Here is a 20427-nt window from a genome sequence, read left to right as displayed (position 1 = left end):
TTTAATGTTTATTTAATTCACTAAAAATTCTTCTATTAATTAAATCATGAGGTCACGCAATTAATCTTGTCCTATCAATGACTCTCATCAATCATGAGTCACGCAATCAATCAAACCTATCTAATTATCAAATCTTGAGTTTAAATCATTGACTCTCATCAATTATCCAGTCAATAAAACTCTATCAATCATTTGATCAAGCAAAAAACATCAAAGCAATCAAATGCTCAAATAATTTTATCAGAAGATCAATCCTAAAAATTCACAAATCTATCTTATTCATCCCCCAAGGGGGCATCATCGTCACTGTTAGGATTCCCACAGATACTGAGAGGGGGGGGTGAATCAGTATCTAACCGGTGAATTGAATTTCTTAACTTAAAACATGTAGAACATATTATAACAGTGTACCGGTATGCAAGAAATAATGCAATAAACAGAATTAAAAGCATCCACATGAAAAACACACCATAACACAATGTTTTAACGAGGAAATCCGGTGTGGGAAAAACCTCGGTGGGATTTGTGACCCACAATATTCACTTACTGGCCAATAAGAGAATATTACTTACAAGAGGGGCTTGCACATGCAGGAAGGCCAATTGCCTAGAGCTCACTACTCAATGGGAAGTCTCACTGACTTACAATGATGGATTATATAAATCCAGTATCTTGTACTGCTTCAGAATAGCATCTATAATGCCAGATCTAGTACCGGTTTCTGCTCTGCTTCTTACATAAACCCTTAACCTATAGTTCGCATAATAGGTCTGCCTTATTTCGCCTAAATATATTCTTCTCACTTACTTACAAATGTTCTATAATGATCTCTCATATATATGAGTCATTTTACAATGATGCCAAGTCGGCTTACAAATATTTTACAATAATAAACAAAATATAATATAACAAAAATCTTGTCGGCCTCTGTGTCAGTATGCTTCCTTTCTCTGCTGGTGCCGGTGTAGAGTCTAATCTTGCTAGTGTCGGTGTAATGCCTTGTCGGTGCCATAGGATTGTAAGGTTGCCATCAATGACAAAACCCTCAATCACCTACAATGTCTCATTGGAGTGTGCATATGCCAACAGTCACATCATTATCCAACAATCAGCGTCTGGGGCAAATTGAAAATTTTATCAGCATCATCAAGCAATTTTTTCTTTGAATCAATGTGTCGCCACACATCACTTCAAAAAGGAGCAAAATGTAGACACCCAAATCTGTCCACTTGATTAAATGAATTTTATATCTGTTTAATTATCATTCATCCAACTATTAATTAATTTTTTCCCCTTTTCCAACTATTAATTAAATTAATATTTAATTAATTCACCCCACCCCCTCCTTCTATTAATTAAATAAATTATTCAATTTATTTGATTTAATTCACTTAACTAAATTCAAACCATTAATTAAATAAATAAATCATATTTGTTTAATTAAATCCTTCTTCATATTTAAATAAATTAATATTTATTTAAAATCCCCAAATATCATTGCTCACATTTAAATAAATTGATGTTTATTTAAATCCCTAAAATCCCCTATCACATTTAAATAAATTAATAATTCCTAAAATCCCTCCCCAACTTACATTTTCTAGAAAATGCAAATTGCAAGTTAACATTTTCTTAATCATGTCTAAACCTATATTATTAGCCTAATCACCCTTTAATGGTTTGCACATTCCTAAACCAAAGGTTAACCCAAAATCCATCAACTCAAGCCTTTAATGGCTTTCTTTAAAGTCTTCAAACCTTTAATGGTTTCATTCTAGAGACTTCTCAAGCCTTTAATGACTTCCTTCAAGCAGTTAATGCTCTATCGCCCTTTTTCTCATTTAAATAAATTAAAATTTATTTAAATATCTATCTAAATGCAAGTTGCACCAATAAATTGAAATAAATTAATTTTATTTCAATTAAATCCTAAAAATCCCTCCCACTTACATTCTCCTACAAATCCACTTGCATACCTAAACCCCTTCTAGATTCTTCTAATCACTTCCATTTTAACCTAATTACCCCTTAAACATTTGCACATTCCTTAAGAAAATGGTCACTTCTCAAAAGCTTCCAAAGTCTTCATTACCATTAATAGTCATTTCACCTTCTACCCTAGGTTAGAGACTTTTTTTTATCTTAACCATTTTTTTAACTCATGGGTCTTTTCAAGCATTCATTGCTTTGACCATGGTTATCCCTTTAACTCTTGCACAAGAGTTTATCCTTTGGATAAAAGCTTTATCCACTAACTCAACCCTAACCAAACCCTCCTAGGGTAGCCATCATGTCCCTTTAGACATTTAATGCCTCTTCTATCTCCTCTCAAGCCTTCTCATGGTTACACTTGTCAACATGAGATTGGGTTGAAAGTATCATGGATTGAAGATCATTCAATCTTAGCTATTGTTAAAATAATTGAATCTGAACCATCCAATTCCCCATTTCTTTTATAAAGAGGCCTCATTTCTCTCATTATCCATCATCCAAGTTCCATGCATCCGGATTATAGTCTATTTCATCAAGTCTTAAGTTTTGCTTCTCTTTGTTTAATCATAATCTTTAACATTTAGAAGCATTTCATATCATTAGCATAGCATATTCATGTTAGTATAGCATGTTAGTATAGCTTAATATCCATATCATAACATAGTTAGTTTCATTATCATAGCATAATATCTCATCTTAGCAAGCTTTGTTAATCATCATATAGATCTTAATTGCTTTGCATATAGATCATCTTATCACACATCGCTCATACTTGGAGTTGTCATTCCAAGAGTCAATTGTTCAATGATCTGAGAGCAATCATGACTCAAGGAATCCTATGAGATAGAGTACAATAGAACAGTTTTTAGAGGATATTGGTTTAACTTGTTTTATCCTTCATATGTAATGTTTCATTGGTATGTTTGTTCATTTAGTTCTTAATTGATCACTAACATCTTTTCAAGTATACAACAACCACCCTAACTGTCAAGGTCAAAACTAACTTCTAACAACTTTTCTTAAGACTAAAGGGCTCATTGGCAAGTTTGGTCTCTTCCAAAGTCTACAATCATCTCCTTGATGATAACGTAGCTTATCCTACATCCACTTGATTACATGAAAATAGTTAGACCAATTTTATCTACTCATTAATCTCATATATATATATATAGACATTGCCAAAATAATCATTCATGTCTTTCTATCAATTTATACTTAATATCTCATTCACATAAAAAAGCGATAAAATGTCATTGTTCGGCCATACACATGTTTGCATCATTCAAAATTAAAACCATTGTTTGAAATAGAGATGTACTATTTAACCTACAAGATTTTTCAAGTTTTTATGAAAAAAATTATGAGCCTGTTTTTATCACCCTTCTCTTTCATTCTATAACCTTAACCTTTCTCATACAACTAAAAAAATCTTATACACAATATTTAGCATAAAAATCTAGCAATTATCGTCTTCCATACTTAGAAAAAATATCTGCCTATTTGAATATTGTCCTTCACAAACTGCAATTTCTCCTTGCCGACAGGTCCAGCCGACTTCTATTTGCCGACAGCCCCAACACAATCACAACCTTCCGAATTTGCTGCAAGACATCCAAAGAAAAAGCTAAAAAATGCCACTACTTCCACATTTCATGTATAACTCCAAATTTCCAAGCTGTTGTTGGCACAGAAACTCCACAAAGAATACATACATCACCAAACTTTTTAGCAATTGCCTTCAAAGGCCTCTGAATGCCATCAAAAATGTTACCCAAGATCCCAGGTCCAAGCTCTGTCAACAGAGGCTTGTGCGTCTGCAAGATGGAGTTATTCACTATGCAACAAGCAATCTCTTCATAAACTCGCCAACTTTCACCGAGTCAGCCAACCAATCTCCTTCACAAATTTCTCCTCCTTCCCAGGCTTTGATAACAAATGAAGGCCAAGTCACCAGGTTCGAATTCGAATTCGAAGTTCGACAGCTTTGAAATTCGAATGAAGTTCGATGCAGAAAAAATTCGAAATGTATAAAATTCGAATTAAATTCGCCATATGTAATTTTTAAAATTTTTTAATAAATATATGTAAATATGTAATATATCTATAAAATTGCGTAAATAGTTTAACATTATAAATTTATAAATAAACATTATAAAGTATAGACTATTAATTAACCTAAAAAAATATTAAATAAACAACATTATTAAATAATAAACCTAAAAAAATATTAAATAAACAAAAATATTAAATAAATAATAATAAATTTATAGTAAACATTATTAAATTGTTTATAAAAATATTAAACCTAAAAAAAATTTAAAAAATATTTAATATAAAATTACAAACTATTAATATAAAATTATAAATTTTTAAACTATATAAACATTATAAAATTATAAATAAATAAAACAATAATAAACTTTAAAAAAATGGCGTCGCAGACTGGTCGTGGCGTCGCCTACTGGTGGCGGCCGGGCGGACTGGTGCGACTCCCGTGGGCGTGACTGGTGCGACTCCCATGGGCGTTGGCAACTCGCGTGGGCGTGACTGCAACTCCTGCGGCCACCATATTTATAAAATCTGCAACGAAACCCTAAAAAGCAAGCCAAAAAAAACTTTATCGCAAACCCTAAATTTTAATTCGAATTTAATTGAATTTAATCGAATTTTTGCATATTTTTTCAAGTTCGCCGAATTTCGAACTTCAAGGTTCAAATTCGGCCGAACTAGTTGACTTAGAATGTAGGTATCAAATATTTACAAACAATCCTAATAATGATCTGCATATCATAGTCACACAAAATGCAAATATAATTTGAAGGGCACACCAAAAGCCTTGTTGAAATTCATTGAACCAAAATACATATTTATACGATAGAATTCACAACTGAATCCAACTAATCTGACCAACTACTTTCTTAACAAATAACCAATTACTAACAATGTCCATTAGCAATTAATTACTTTCCCATTCTAACTCTGCGTTGTAAATTGACATGATTTAAGTTAATTGTCCAATACAAGCCATTTGGAACTACTCAGTTATCACTTTTAGAGTGAGATATCGAGAAAAATAATCCACCCGAACTGTGAACTACATAATAATGTTAAATTGAGGGAAAGCAGTAGAGCATGAAGCCAAGATAAGAGGGAATCTTATTCACCAAGGCAAATTGTCAAAATTAGCTGTTTATCTTACATAGAAAATTGCTGCAAAGTCGATGATAGATTCAATCATCTATCTATCCGTATGCATCTTAAGAATAAACCCAACAGCACTTAAATGAACTATTAGAATGACTTCAAATATGAATGGAATAATGCTAAAAGATATAATATAATAAACCGTTAATGGATCAACAGAAATGTTAAATTTTGCAATTACAATAATGGCCAAAAGCTTTGGGCTAGAAGATGAGCAATAACAGGAAACCACCAGTCTATAAAGTTGTGAATCAAAATTTAAAGAGAGACAAAGTACATGATTGCTTTTTCATGGTCAAAGTCTCACGTGAGAACTCACCTCCCTTTTGAAGGAGAAGCACAGAAAAAAAATTCGGTCTTACATATCAATGAATATCAGGCTTGGAATGTGATCACTTACATATAGCCCAGCAGCAATTTTGACTTCACTTAGAGAAGAACATTAAGACCAAAGAGGACTTCCCTCAACTGATCCTCCTCCAAAAGAGAAATTTTTTCAGTTTTGCCATCATATAATCTATCAAGACAAGTATAAACTCCCAAACTGTTCAGATGATACATTAAAATGTGCCCGCACACAGCACCACGACTCACTTGCAAGCCTTTACATTATGGAGGATATCAATTGCTTGACAAAATTATGTAAAACATTGTAGAAGCATACTGGCAGCTTCTTATACCAGCCTTAGATTTTTTACTAAGGCAGAGATGACGTAAAATACTAAAATCTTACAATCATCGTGATAGAATTGAAGCCCTCTGAATTTCAGAGTCCTTTGCACTTCACTTGATGTTATTATATAGCTACAAAGCCCGCAAATTTTAGATTTGAATTTTATTATTGGAATTGGGGCTATTTATGCCTCTTCAGTTCTTTTCTGAAAGAATTTGAATTTTAATCAGCTAAACAATGGAGCTGCAAATGATAACACGCTAAGAACTACTAAAAGGTTAAACAAGTATTGACCAGAGGAGACATCAGTGCCCTTTGATAGAAAACATATGCCAAACTTGCATGTCAGAGCTATTTCCTCACAAATGGTTTCTGGCAGACAAGTAACCTCTGTTCATTATCATCCTCCAGTTCTACTATCCGAGCATCCCACCGCATTTGGGCAGCTATAGTTCTTGCTTCTTCAATTTTTTGAACTTCATCACGAAGCACAACCCAACCCTGTGATCATCATTCAAAATTCAAATCATTCCATGAGTTTCCCAGCAAGTCAACAAAAGCCTTGATTATTTAAACATTAGTCCCTAAAGTCTGAATAATTTTGACATAAAATAATTATTAACTTGAGCAGGAAACTCAGCAGACTCATATAGGTAGCTTACCAAATCCTTCCAGCTGTTTAATAAATTAGACAATGGAAAAAACCACATGCAACATTCTCAGAACCAATCGACAAAAAGGAAAAAGCTGGACAATAATTACCTCTGGCCTAAGTATCCGATCCATTTCTACAAACAAATCCGACATTCCACATTTATACTGGTGATACTGTTCTTGTGACAGTAAACCTTCTGCATGAAGCATATCATATGTTCTAGGGTATGTAGGAAAAGCTTCACACCTGCAACATAGAACCCAGAAAATAAATTACTTACATCTCCGATAGAGAACCATCCTTTATTAAACATCTAGTTCCTATCAAATCTTTAAAAAACAATTTTCAGTTTAACGCTGAAAAAAACGACGAGTGTCCTTATTGAATTGAATCTTGGTTCAATTTCCATTTTAAAACCTGACAGATTTTAAAACGAACATTTCTTAAGGAAAAATCAAACAATCCAAGTTTTAGGTCCTATTTTCAGAACTGCTAACCAAAAGTCAAATATGAAAATAATTAAATATTTGGACAGTAAGTGATATTTTCTGAATTCAGTTTTTTTTAATTGTTCTTGTACTTTCAGAAGTTTGTGTATGCAAATTAAGGCACCCCAGCTGCAGAATTGATTGAAGGCTAACACAATCGATTTTTATTCAAACCCTACGGTGCAGAATTCAACATAGTGTTAGTGGGAAGAATCTGAAATTTTCCAAGGTTTTATGGATGAAAACCGCTGTGCTGCCTGTGAGAGAGGGCTGTTGGAGGGTCTCAGTGGGTGTAACGTTCATATTTCAATGTTTGAAGCTGATATGTGCTTGTGAAAGGCACAAGGACCTATGATAGGTCATTGGGTGTGATGCCCAGGATCTTCCAGCAATTGGCAGGTTGATTTTAACTTGAGATAGGTGGCTTATTTATTTCAGCGGGGGTAATGCCCAAGAGTCTTCAGTGATGAGGAGCTCTGGACCTGTGAGAAGTTGAGAGTGGGATACCCTAATTTCTACAGTGACTAGAATGTTGATTTGCACCTACTTGGTTATTGATCTAATTTTTTTGGAGTTGATTTGTTCAATTTAGCCACATTCCAGTACCTGCAAACATGACTACACTTGGGAGTGTGATTACCTAAAGGGAGCTTTACTTTTTTGATTTTCTCTTTGCAAGTGTATGCTGCAAATGTTGTTGGAAGTAGAACTTAGGGTTTTGTGGAAACCATGATTTCACCTCCAATTAATCTTGTTCAATTGTCTGAACAATACAAGATGGTCAAGGCAAAACAAATCATCTTGGATTTTATACAAGATCATTTGACTCCTCACGTTGCTGAAAAACTATGTTACTGGTCCGGCCCCTACAGAACCCACGTCCTGGTCTGGACTGGCCCAAGTGCAGGTCCAGGTCCAGCATGCCTGCAGGTTCAGGTAGTGTTCCACTAGACACCTGCAAGTCATCCTGAGTGAACCTTGAAGCAAATTTGACGAGTACCCGTGTTGGTTTGACATATTCCGCCATTTTTTTAACTCTTTTTTAGAATAAAAAGTGCAATTCAACCCCCTAAACCTTAAAAAGTGATATGGAAGACATCCAAAAGGCAAAAGCTAACTCATTTTCATATTGTGAATGAAAAACAACAATATTATCCTTCATTGCAGAACTTTTTTTCTTGCTTTCTATTGCACAAATAGAGTTAACAATTGGTTATTAACATTCCAAGCTGGCTGTTTTGATTTTCCTACACATTTGCAAGAGTTTATTTGTTGTCAATGAGATCATAGAGAAAGATTTCTTCAAAAGAGGTACGTATTTTAAAGTTTTTGGTTTTTTTTCCCTACATTTTTTTTACAAATGAGCTCTTTTGTTTTGTTTTGAAGTTCTTGTTTTGTTTTCATTCTTCTGGGTATCTATAACACATGCTTAACTTTTTAAAATGAATTAACTATTATGTTGTATTTATATATTTTTGTTTTAATTTGTTTCAATTCTTCGAATGTGTTGTCTACTAAATTAGCTCTTTTGTTTTGTTTTGAAGTTCTTGTTTTGTTTTCATTCTTCTAAGTATCTATAAGACTATAACACATGCTTAACTTTTTTAAATGAATCAGCTATTATGTTGCATTTATATATTTTTGTTTTCATTTGTTTCAATTCTTCAAATGTGTTGTTTACTGAACTTGTCATTTGAGGTATTACAATGGCAATCAATTCTAGCTCCGTGAGAAAGACCCCACTTCAAAAAAGACCCAGACTCTCCCCTTTGGAAATATGTTGAAAAATGGTACAGCAGCTTCCAAGTGGTGGGGGTTATATTTGGATTTGTCGTGAATGTAAAGTTACATGTTCAAGCTCATACAATTGAGTGAAAAAACATTTATGCAAGATCCCTGGACAAGGCGTCAAATTTTTCCCAAGCGAAGATGCTAATGGCATTCCAAAACCACAAGTCTTGGCATAATATCGAAGAGCAAGAAAAAGCAGATCAAGAAGTAGGTTGTAAATCAAATCATCTTTTGTTAAAGAAAGGATCTTGAGGGATGAAGCTCCCTCCACCACCACCTCATTTTCAACCTGCAGAGAGCCACCCATTTTTGTCCACACCTAAAGCACAACCTATGGCCTATACACATAAAAGAGGGAAGGAATCCTTGGAAATAGCAATTTCATAACAAGTTTTGGGAGATGTCGATCAACACATAGTGAGATGTGTCTATGCAAATGAATTGCCATTCAATGTTGTTCAATCAGCCATCAAAACAGACTCTTTCATCCACTCAGTAGAGCACAATCAACTACACTCAAAAAAGGCAGAGGACTTGGTGTATGTGCATTCAAACTTGCAGCTCCTTACACACAAACAAAGTGGCTGCAAGGAAGAGGACACCAGAAAGTGGGATATTGAACCAAAGCATATTGACTTGGATGCTTCCACTTTCCACTTTGATGCACTTGATGTTAACAATGAGCCAACTAATGAGCATGAGAGTGCTAGTGCCAATGCCAATGCGAATGGCACTTCTTGTGATTCTAATATGGATGGTGGTGATGATATTTTTGAAGACCCATATGTTTTTTTCTTCAATGATGGCTGATTGTTGACACTTGACGTTGTTATTTTTTAACTTTAATATATATTCCATGACATGTGAGTTTGGCTAATATTTGACTGTTAATATGGTGGTTTTGTTTATTATATAATATAAGATTCCCTATTTTGATCTTAATTACTGCTGCAAATATGTATGTATTTCTGATTTTTATATGTTTTGGTATGGACGAACCCAACCACCCAAAAAAAATTGACCAAACCCACAAACTGAACCTGAACCCAAACCCACACTAGTACCATGACTGGTAACTTAAGCTGGAAAGAACTTAGCAAAGAAGATATTTGATGCCTTGGCCATTTTTTATCAAAGTATTTGACATTTACAATTCATCAGAAGATGTTGATGAAGAACTAACTTAATGCCACAAGCATGGGTGACACAAACACAGTAACCACATTCCTAATGAAGATCACAAATTTACAATTCATCAGAAGATGTTGATGAAGAACTAACTTAATGCCACAAGCATGGGTGACACAAACACAGTAACCACATTCCTAATGAAGATCACAAAAATTAAATTTGTGATCAGCTCGTAGCTATTGGGGTTGTGGTGGAGGATGAAGAGTTGGTACCCATAGCCTTCAATTCTCCATCCTAGGAACCGTGTGTTCAAGATGTTTGCATTCACGGAACGCTTCCTACTTTTGAGGTGATTTCATCCAAGTGAAGAGCAAATTGGAGACTGTTTCAGCTAGAGAAAAAGTAGTCCTCATTGCGAAGATGAGGAAAGGTGGAAGGCAAGAAGGAAGAATCAGATTCCTTGGATCAAAGGAAGAAAGACTTTGAATCAAGTGAAGTGTTCCAAGCACTACAAGATAGGCCACTGTGCATCTTAGGGTAGTACATGAACAGCAGAGCATCCAAACACAAGACCTTCAATAAGAAGTCATTCAACATCTTTAAACTTTAAAGAACAAGACCATGGCATATAGGTGGAGTTGGGCAATGATGCCGCTTATCTAGCTACCAGATTGGACTCTATCTCCTACTTGCCTTCAAGGGATATTATTGAGCTAGATGATGTCATGTATGTTCCTAGTTTAACAAAGAGTCTTCTTTCAGTTTCTTGCTCATCAAATAAGCAGTGTATTGCTGAGTTTGATGGTCAGCAAGTGATGACATTTCGGCTAGAGGAGTTTGAAAGGGTGGCCTATACAAGCTACTCGCTAATCTAGTTAAGCATGTATGACAAGATAACATGATGGAGGAGAATCCTATCTTTATGGAGACAATTTCTAAACCTACCATGGAATCATTAATTATTTCCATGCATGAAACTGTGAGAAGAAGGATTGAAGAAGATCCGGACAAATCTATAGCCAAAGGAATCTCTCAGAAAGAGAAGTTAAACTTGATGAGACTCTTCAGTTGCCAAAGAATTTTATTAAAACGGAGGAGGTGATTTTTTTGAGTTATTTGCTTCAGATGTTCATATCGTAGACATTTTGACAGAGCCACTGCCAAAAGGGAAAGTTTTGAACTCTGAAGTAATTATCTGATGTTCATATTGCCATATACATATTGACAATTGTAAGGGGTTAAACTAGGTGTAACAACAAAGAGTTGTCACTCTGGTTAATAATATATGTAACCATCTAGACCTCGTGTTTTGTATGTATGAAAAATAGTGCATTTAACAAAAGCTAGTGAATAAAAGGTCAGGTTTCAAAACTGTTTATGTACAATATATTTCAAAGTTCCCTTGACTCAACTACAATAAAATTCAAGTTCACCTAAGTTTTTCAACTTGTGTAGGTTACATGGTATGTACTATGTACACTGTTTGCTTATGCCAGTACTTTGGTGGCTCACTTGTATTATCAACTTCAATGTTAAACACCATTCCTATCCATTTGTTTTATGTGAAACCATCAAAAGAATATTGAAATCTTTATCATAATACAACTTAACTGTTTTCCTTTCTCAGAGAATGTGGTCATGATGGTAGATCCAATCATCACCTTGATAGATCTATTTCATATCTAAAATAACATCAAATCTTCTATTGACAATTGTAAGGGGTTAAACTAGGTGTAACAACAAAGAGATGTCACTCTAGTTAATAATATATGTAATCATCTAAACCTCGTGTTTTGTATGTATGAAAAATTGTGCATTTAAGAAAAGCTAGTGAATAAAAGGTCAGATTTCAAAACTGTTTATGTACAATATATTTCAAAGCTCCCTTGACTTGACTTCGATAAAATTCAAGTTCACTTAAGTTTTTCACCTTGTGTAGGTTACATGGTATGTACTATGTACACTGTTTGCTTATGCCAGTACTTTGGTAGCTCACTTGTATTATCAACTTCAATGTTAAACACCATTCCTATCCATTTGTTTTATGTGAAAGGAGACCATCAAAAGAATATTGAAATCTTTATCATCGTACAACTTAACTGTTTTCCTTTCTCAGAGAAAATGTGGTCATGATGGTAGATCCAATCATCATCTTGATAGATCTATTTCATATCTAAAATAATAGCTTCCACACCATTTATTTGGTATTTTTAGAAGCATTTTGTCAAAGATACAATTTTCAGTTTGAAAGTAACCTCTTGTCTATTCTCGATTCTTGCTGACCACATTAAATATTGCATGCTCATTTTGTTGCTGTTGCTGTTCCCTACTTTCTGATCAGTTCCCTATATTGTTTCTTGGACCAGAATTCTGGATACGCCACTAAATTCAGGATTCTCTTTTTTCTCACCCATAATGATTTCTACCACTATTTAAGAATTTTGGAGTCTCCAGGGTATATGTTACCAAGGTAGGGTTCTCTACAATCAAAATGCTGCATATTTTGATTTCTAGTTGCATTTTTGGAACTTTTAGTGTCCTTGTGGGTCTCTTGGACCAGAATTCTGGATACGCCACTAAATTCAGGATTCTCTTTTTTCCCACCCATAATGATTTCTACCACTATTTTAAGAATTTTGGAGTCTTCAGGGTATATGTTACCAAGGTAGGGTTCTTTACAATCAAAATGCTGCATATTTTGATTTCTAGTTGCATTTTTGGAACTTTTAGTGTCCTTGTGGGTCTCTAGTGGATTCCTTTCCAAGTTGATCTCCACAATCTGTTTTTCTTTCCACGTAAACTTTAGAAACTTTTATCTCCTTGTGGCATAACAGCCAACTTTCAGTTGCATGTTGGTCTTCCATAATTCAACCAGATGTCATCACAGGTCCTGAATCACCAAGCTTGTAATCATTTAAATTTTTTTCTTAATCCATTACTTTAAGGATAAAACTTTATTCCGGCAAATGTAGAGAATTTTGTCAGTTAGGAAGAATAATAATCAAGGCATTCTCCTATTTTAATATATAGTGCCGAAAATGCTACTAGAGTTATGTCACAAGCACCTGCTTCCAAGAGCTTATGGTACAGCCATAGATTAAATGTTTCAAGATCTTGTCCAAAGGTTATCCAAATTTTGGCTTAAAACTCAGCTGTCTCTAACAATCTAATCCATCAAGAGTTGTCAACCAGAGATTGGTCAAGCTGTGGCCACTAATAATTGATTACACCTTGCATTCTCAGAAGCACAAGCTACAGAAAATGTGAAACATAACACTTCATTGAACAGTTTCAGAAGAAATGACTTAAAAAGCTAACTATGTGCTTCAAGAACTCAAATTAAAAGATCCCAGTATCTACAATTCTGTTATTGTAGAATTTATGGATAGCCTATTAGACAAGCATCTAAGTTGTTTATGCAAAGAGAAATTAAAATTAAGCCCTTGGTTTTAAACAAGGTAGAAAGAAAATGAAAATCCAAATATTTAGATCTGTAACATGGAGCAAAACTTCTGTTGTAAAAGGCAAATTTATAGTAATTTATTGGTTGATTTTTCGTGATAATGAGTCATTGGTTAATTTTCGAATAAGTGCAAGAACTATAAAACAATTTCAGCAGCACATGGAAAGAGGATGGTAACTAAATAGGCTAAGTGGTATATAATTAGTCTGATGTCCCAGGCCTGAAGCTAGTGTAACCTTGTTGAAAAATATGACCTTTTTTACCCCAGAATTCAATAAAAAACTTAGGGATGAAAAGATCAAAGCATATCTTTATGTGCTGAATAGAGTTACTTCCTCTACGAAAGAAAATCTTCAGCATTATACTAAGGAGACACCAACAATCTTCTTGGACAATTGCAGAAATCTAGAAATAAAAGCAAATCGTTAAAAAATCAAATTTAAGCTTCCAGTGCAGGATACACATCGTTGCATCAACTATTCATTTTTGGGAAAATGGTATCCTGGAAAAATGTCTGTAACTTGATCATCAATATGCAGAAGGATGCCCAGGTAGCCTTCTAAAGGATGCAAAGAAAATCATAGACTTAAAGAAATTTTAAGAAGAGAATAAAAGGAAGAATTTAAGGACATGTCTCTTTTCAAAAAAAGGAACAAGATCAGTTTCAATAGGATAATAGATTGTTGCTAAGGGGTAGAGTAGGCAGAGAGTGGTGTTAGAGATTTCCAGAATAAGAATGAGTAATCAAACAAGAGAAATAATCAGAAGACAAACAAGATTTGTCATAGACCATAATAAAGCATAGCTAGCCATGTTATTTGCCAAGCCTTGGGTAATTCATCATTGTCAACGACATACAAAGCTGTGTTGCAACCTACAACGTTATGACCTTCTCGAACATTGTGTATCAAGTTCTATGACACTGAAAATGCCTTTTGCAAAATTTCATGATGCTATATGTACGTGTTTTGGGACCATGGTGCTGATAGCATCCTTGGTTATGTTCCAATTTACAATTCCATTAATAATTCTGGTTACATGTGGAAACCAATATAAGAAAAGTTATTGTATTCAATTTAAGTAAGATTCTGTTGAAATTTTCTCCTGCTCTCTTCCACAAAGTTATTATTGTTGTATCTTTAAATCCATCCTGCTCATAGATAAATGCTACAACATAAGAGATTTTGAAATAAGATCAGATTCAATCAACTTTTGTCCATCCCATGGAATCTATTGAAAATCTTAAGGCAAGGCACAGGCATCAAGCAAATATTGTGATTCCTATCTTAATAAATACAGCAAATATGGTGATTCCTATCTTACTAAATAAAGAAAATATGATGATTTCTATCTTAGTAAATACTAATGAAGTCAAAACATGTCATCGACTTTTCCCATCCCAATAAATCTTTTGAAAAGCTAAAGACGCGTTCATCAAGCAAATAGGGTGATTCCATCTTGGTAAATACTAGAGAGTTCGAAACACATAATCAATGTAGAGGATACAGCAAAGTGAATTCCCTCCTTTTTTCACAAATCAGAAATGAGGAGATTAGATCAGAAAATTAATACCAAAACAATTTGCTTACCACCTTGCTACCACAACTGCTAAATTTATCATTAATAAGGACAGGTTATTTAGCAGGTATCTCATAAATGTTAGTAATTTGTAAATCATATGAATCCAAATGACCAATTTTAGTGGCTCCCATATATCAACAGTGTAAATTTGTCATCTTATTATGTTAGCCAGTAAAACAAGCAAGAATAAGGGAAACAGATATGACCAATAATTATGCCAATATGAGATTACATACCAATCATGCAAGACCCCAACAAAGCCTCGATCAAGTATAACTGGAAGCGTATTTGAACCGCTAGTTGGTATAACATTCATGACCCAGACAGATTTTCCTGCATTCAGCAAAGCCGCATTCAAGCCTCCATACCGAGCATTCATATCCATCACATTCCGAATCATATTAAATGGGGGCAGGGGATCCTCTTCCCCTGGTCTCTTTGGATGGTCAGAAAATATCAATGGGGTGAGTAGAGACCAATAGTTTTTCAATCCTGATGTCCATGTCTGGGAATCTTGATAAAATTCTTCAGGTTGTATTCCTGTAAATAGAAAGGTAAAAAGGTGCCTTTTTAGTCACATTCAAAAGAAGTATAAGCATTATTTAAAGCATTCAGTTCAGATTGTGAACACTTGAAATGTTATATTAATAGTAACAGGAGGCTTCCACCTAGCAAGAAGTTCGTCATAGTCCAACTCATTCAGTTGAAAATGGAATTCAATTGATATTGAATTGGTAATAAAAGGACTTACCATGTATTGCAAATAAATTTGAACTAGGTGTCATGCGATTGGGCCAGCTGGACTGATTTTGAATAGGCACCCATCTGCGACTAAGTGTTCCCCCAATGCATGAGAGAAGTGGCTGATAATAAGGAGACTCTGCATCTTGCCCTTTGCTGCACACTGGAGGTAATCCTCCAAGCTTGCTGTGATGGGAAAATTACATATGACCAGTATGTTAGTATGCATCTTTATGAAATGTCTCTGCTTCAAAGACATAATCTATATATCTTATTGAAATTTTGTGGCCCCTCAAAAGAATTGCAATGTTTCAGTGTCTTGTATAATGAGAGACGTAAGGCTTGACAAGATGATTATAGTCAGAAACAAAAACTGAAAGAATATGCATTTAGAGCCAATCAAGTGGCCTCACCGAGATGTATAGCAGTCTCTGTTGCTCGTCTTCTGCCAAACAACAGTTTCCTCTTGCTGGGACAACAGAATCCAGCAAAGCTTCTCAGTGAATCCCAGAATGAACTCCCACTTTCTCTGACTTTCAGTTTTCAGCATAGGTCCATGCAAGTTTGTGAGTGGTGAAGTCCAAACAAAATACCCCCCAGGCTTTAGAACCCGATCAGCTTCAATTAGAAAAGCACCATCTGCTTCAACACAGAGTACCAAAATAAATAAATAGAAAACACATATTGACACACACATAAATAGCGAATACAATAATGATCCAACATGTTTATTTAGTCTATTGAAATGCATGTTGATCATGATAAACTAAATTTTAATTTGAGCATTAAATATTGACTAAAAGTTTAAATACTATCTCTCTTAGTTCGGCAAAATATGCATCATACAACCTCAAGGCATGTCTGTTCCTAAGCCAATAAAGAGATGCATATGAATCGTTATTTAATCATAAGAGCAAAAAACAGACAAAACAAACTAACAGTGGTTATTACCTTTCTGCTCCCATTCAATGCCACACCTTGCACAGTGAATCATATCAAAGGACAATGAAGGATATGGAAGTTGTTTAGAGACAAAAGATCCAAGCATTGCAGGAAGGCCTCTCTCAAGAGCTAATTGAACTTGACTTCCATAGATCTCATAAGACGCTATGCAAATGGTCAATAACTGTTTAGAAAAAAGATGAGCCCCAAAACTTCCAAAACCACAACCAATGTCCAGTACAGTGTGAACCTGCAATAAATGCCACATAAAGAATGTTATGATCAACATGTAAAATTTAAGAGCAATTCAAGACTCCTTCAGGTTTTAATGAATTCTGAAACTTCCTTGGCTGTTTAAAAAGAAACTGTGACTTGGGAAGAACAAGTGCAAATCCTTGCTTAAATGGCTATATGTCTCACTCAAGCAAAGCATCTCTAGTGGCTGCTAAGACAACACAAGAGGCAGGAATTGGCAAGGCTGTACAAATGCCAAACAAAATTGGTAGGAATAATATGCACACACAGTTGCCTTGTCCTTGCATTTAGAATAATGCAGAAGAGACTATACCATAAAATCATCTTAACAAGAGGAAAGGATTTCAAGCACTTACACCAGCTTGAATAAACTCGGACTCATTACGTAGCCCAATCATCTCTGCAATTTGATGGGAATAATCTTCAACTCCATCTACAACCAGTGCATCTTCAGAGCGAAAAGAGATTTGATTATCCTCCAGCAACATTAACCTACACAGTGTGCCAACGTCAGATTTTAGTTGTAAGAATGTAAGTGAATTTTATGAGCACTGTTAGAATGGCTCCAATATGCCAGCACTTCAAGAAATGGGCATTTTTATAGAGATAAACTTAAATTTGCGTACAATCAAACGTGATAAAAAATAAATAGAAACATGACATGTAGGAGATATAATTCTATTAAGTTTTGATTCAATCATGCTGCCTCGGATAAGTTATTAGATACACTGTTAACTATTCTTGAATCTTAATAGAGCATAGGGTCATCCATCAAATACAAAAGAACTAAAAATAGTAGTAGCAGCAAATTGCTAGCTCTAGATATTAACTCAATATCTTACACCCAATACAAAGATTATTTATCATCATTGTGTTCAAACCAAATAACAAAAAACCAGCAGAATTTTGAACAGGGCATTTCTTAAAGGAAACATTTTCCCAACTGGCTTAATTCTTACTTGATTGTCAAATCCTAGATCAAGGTTTGTCTCTATACATTTTTTTTTAAAAAGCATTAGCCATGTTTGTTCATAAAATGTTTATATATGAGATTTACAAAAATTTACAGATCTTAGCAACAAGTTCTATTTTATTGATTGATAGATCTACCAAACCCTCATGCAGAATCTTAGGATCAGCTATTAAGCTAAGGATACACAATTTACAGCATTCGTCTATTGACAAGAAACTAGTGTACCATCACTCACCTTTTCGTAAGGCTTCCTGATGAAAGTAATTGCTCTTTGGTAATCTTGACATTCCCACTCCATATAACATCCCTGCCAGTAGGCCATCTGAGGGGAATCTTGTAATCCTTAGGAGGACGTACCAAGCAAGACTGGCTTGACCTTGAGGCACCATAACAATGTCGGTCATACTCCTCCCCATTGCTATATCCAAGAATTAGATTCTGGGTCACATTGTAGCAGGGAATGAAATCCTCTACATCCCTGCCGCAAAGACTGAGTTCTTTAGCATGTGTAATTCCCAGAGAAAGTACTCCTATGTCAGAGAAATCCGCCATTACTCGCTCCCTGGAGTAAAAGAAAAATAAAATCAATATAAATCTACTCACAAATACACAAATAAAACAAACTTGCTCTACTTTTTTGCTTAAAAGGAAAACTTATGAGAAAGAATCCAGCAAATACATATCATCGAAGAGTAAACTTCTGGATTAAAGCTGAGGCAAAATTGAATAAACGTTACTTTATTTCCCAAAAAGAAGAAAATTAAACATTGACACACATCCAAGACATATTTCGTAGAAGATATTGACCAAGTTGGTAGAAGGAAATAAAACTCTGCACAAAAACTTCATAGAAAGGTTGAAAAATCAGCATATCAGATCGCGCTTTATGATCCATAAAGTCCTAAAATTTAAAATCAACGTTTTGGATCAATCCTTACGGTCCGCCACTATAAATTGCGATTGATGTTTTGGATCACACTGCATCCCTCATCAGGCAGTATAATCCACGTTTGGTGTCACACTTAAAGAGGCGCATGACCGGTAATTAACTGCGTTGTAAGAAAGATTCGTGAAAGAGGAAATTATATATAAGAAATTACTAAAAAGCATTAAATCTGTACCTGAGCCGCCTGTAGCCTCTGTAAATACTGGATGAAGAAGAAGAAGAAGAATAGGACGGTGGCAACGTCCAGGAGGTGGAACCAAGAGCAGCAACGAGTAACAAGAGACTGACAGAGCAGAGTACAATGCACTTGAGCAGTGACAGTGCCGGCCCCTTTCGAGAACCCCCCATGTCCCCCAGATCCTTCGCCCCGCTACTCTCTGATGACTTTGGCGGCACTAGATCTATCAAATTGAGCTGCTTCATCCACAATCTAAGGCAATGGGGCAGTGAAATGAACCTGGCGGAGGCTTGAGCCCGCGACCTGTCGTCACTTTTCCTATCAAAAGCAGAGCAAGCTGCTTCCTCCTCGTAACTGCGGCTGCTGCTCTCTGCGCTTCTCACTCGACAAAGAGCCTGATGTGCCCGCGCCATATCCACCTTATCTTGAAGCCTTCCAACGCATCAAACAGTTCGGAACAAACGGATTAGAATTCTGATCAACGGTAAAGGGATTAAGATATCCTTTCGATCTAAATCTCCTGCTTGTCAGTTTCTGCGCACCAGAGGACCAAGCCTGCAAGACTACCAAGTGTGATTCATACTCGGGACGTCCAGACCCGGAAGAATCTAAATTGTATTCCACACAACACTCTGGACGCCCTTATTGATGCAGCAGCATCCAAATTATTCCATTGCGCATGTCCCGAAACAATGCCACTGATTGAGAATCATAACATTCTTAGCTGTGCTATTTTTAGGGCACAAAGGTCGGAGGTTCGAACCGCGCCTGCAAGGCCCGCAGTATTTGCAGTGGCTTCTTCTCAGTTGTTCTCCAATACTGAATCAAGTCCAGTCATAATAAAGTGGAAGCGAGCGAGCCAGCAATCATTTGACCAATCCAGAGAATCTGCGGTAATTACGTTATAAAAATGTGAGAATTTTGCCCCCTACATAAATGCAGGCTGAAACTTTCACCCCCACAAATTGACATGACATCGCATTGGCCGTCCTCCATTTTTACCTGAAATATAAAGTAAGACAAAAATGGGCACTGTAATTAGAGGTCACGAGAATTCTTAAAAACACAGACAGCCAGTAGTGGGTGATCTCAACAGTCCCCTACAAATTCCTCCACCGCCGGCCATGTGTCTCCATGCACTTACCCTCCCATCCGATCTGGAAATCAAGGCCGTCGGATTCCACGAAACGTCCTCCTCTTTAACGTCTCTAATTTAGAAAGGATAAAATGTGTGCAGTTTATTCCCTCAATCAGTGCGGAGTTGATTCTCACCGTCCGATTTAATCTTTACTGCAGACACCCTTCGCCAGCTAAGCTAAGCCGCTGCATTAAGAATTTTTTTTTTTTTTTTTTTGAGTTTTAGCTGCATTAAGAATTATTCACCATGCACGAGCCGATACGTTAGCATATTCCG

General features: G+C 35.5%; 1 protein-coding gene across 1 annotated transcript; it reads right to left on the bottom strand.

The window, feature by feature from the left end:
• Window positions 1–5414: 5414 nt before the first annotated feature.
• On the bottom strand, window positions 5415–20045 carry LOC131873644 (probable methyltransferase PMT5). The gene is made up of 9 exons (XM_059216665.1): window positions 19011–20045; window positions 18125–18451; window positions 17273–17408; window positions 16671–16911; window positions 16133–16358; window positions 15730–15905; window positions 15215–15518; window positions 6632–6770; window positions 5415–6370 (listed from the first exon to the last, which is right to left on the bottom strand). Exons 1-9 carry the CDS (start codon window positions 19424–19426, stop codon window positions 6221–6223), a joined length of 2115 nt encoding a protein of 704 aa, XP_059072648.1. The 5' UTR covers window positions 19427–20045; the 3' UTR covers window positions 5415–6220.
• Window positions 20046–20427: the final 382 nt, after the last annotated feature.

Source organism: Cryptomeria japonica, chromosome 2 (genome assembly GCF_030272615.1).
Source record: "Cryptomeria japonica chromosome 2, Sugi_1.0, whole genome shotgun sequence".
Lineage (NCBI taxonomy): Eukaryota > Viridiplantae > Streptophyta > Pinopsida > Cupressales > Cupressaceae > Cryptomeria > Cryptomeria japonica.
The sequence above is the reverse complement of the archived record's forward strand: the minus strand, read 5'-3'. Positions and strand labels throughout refer to the sequence as shown.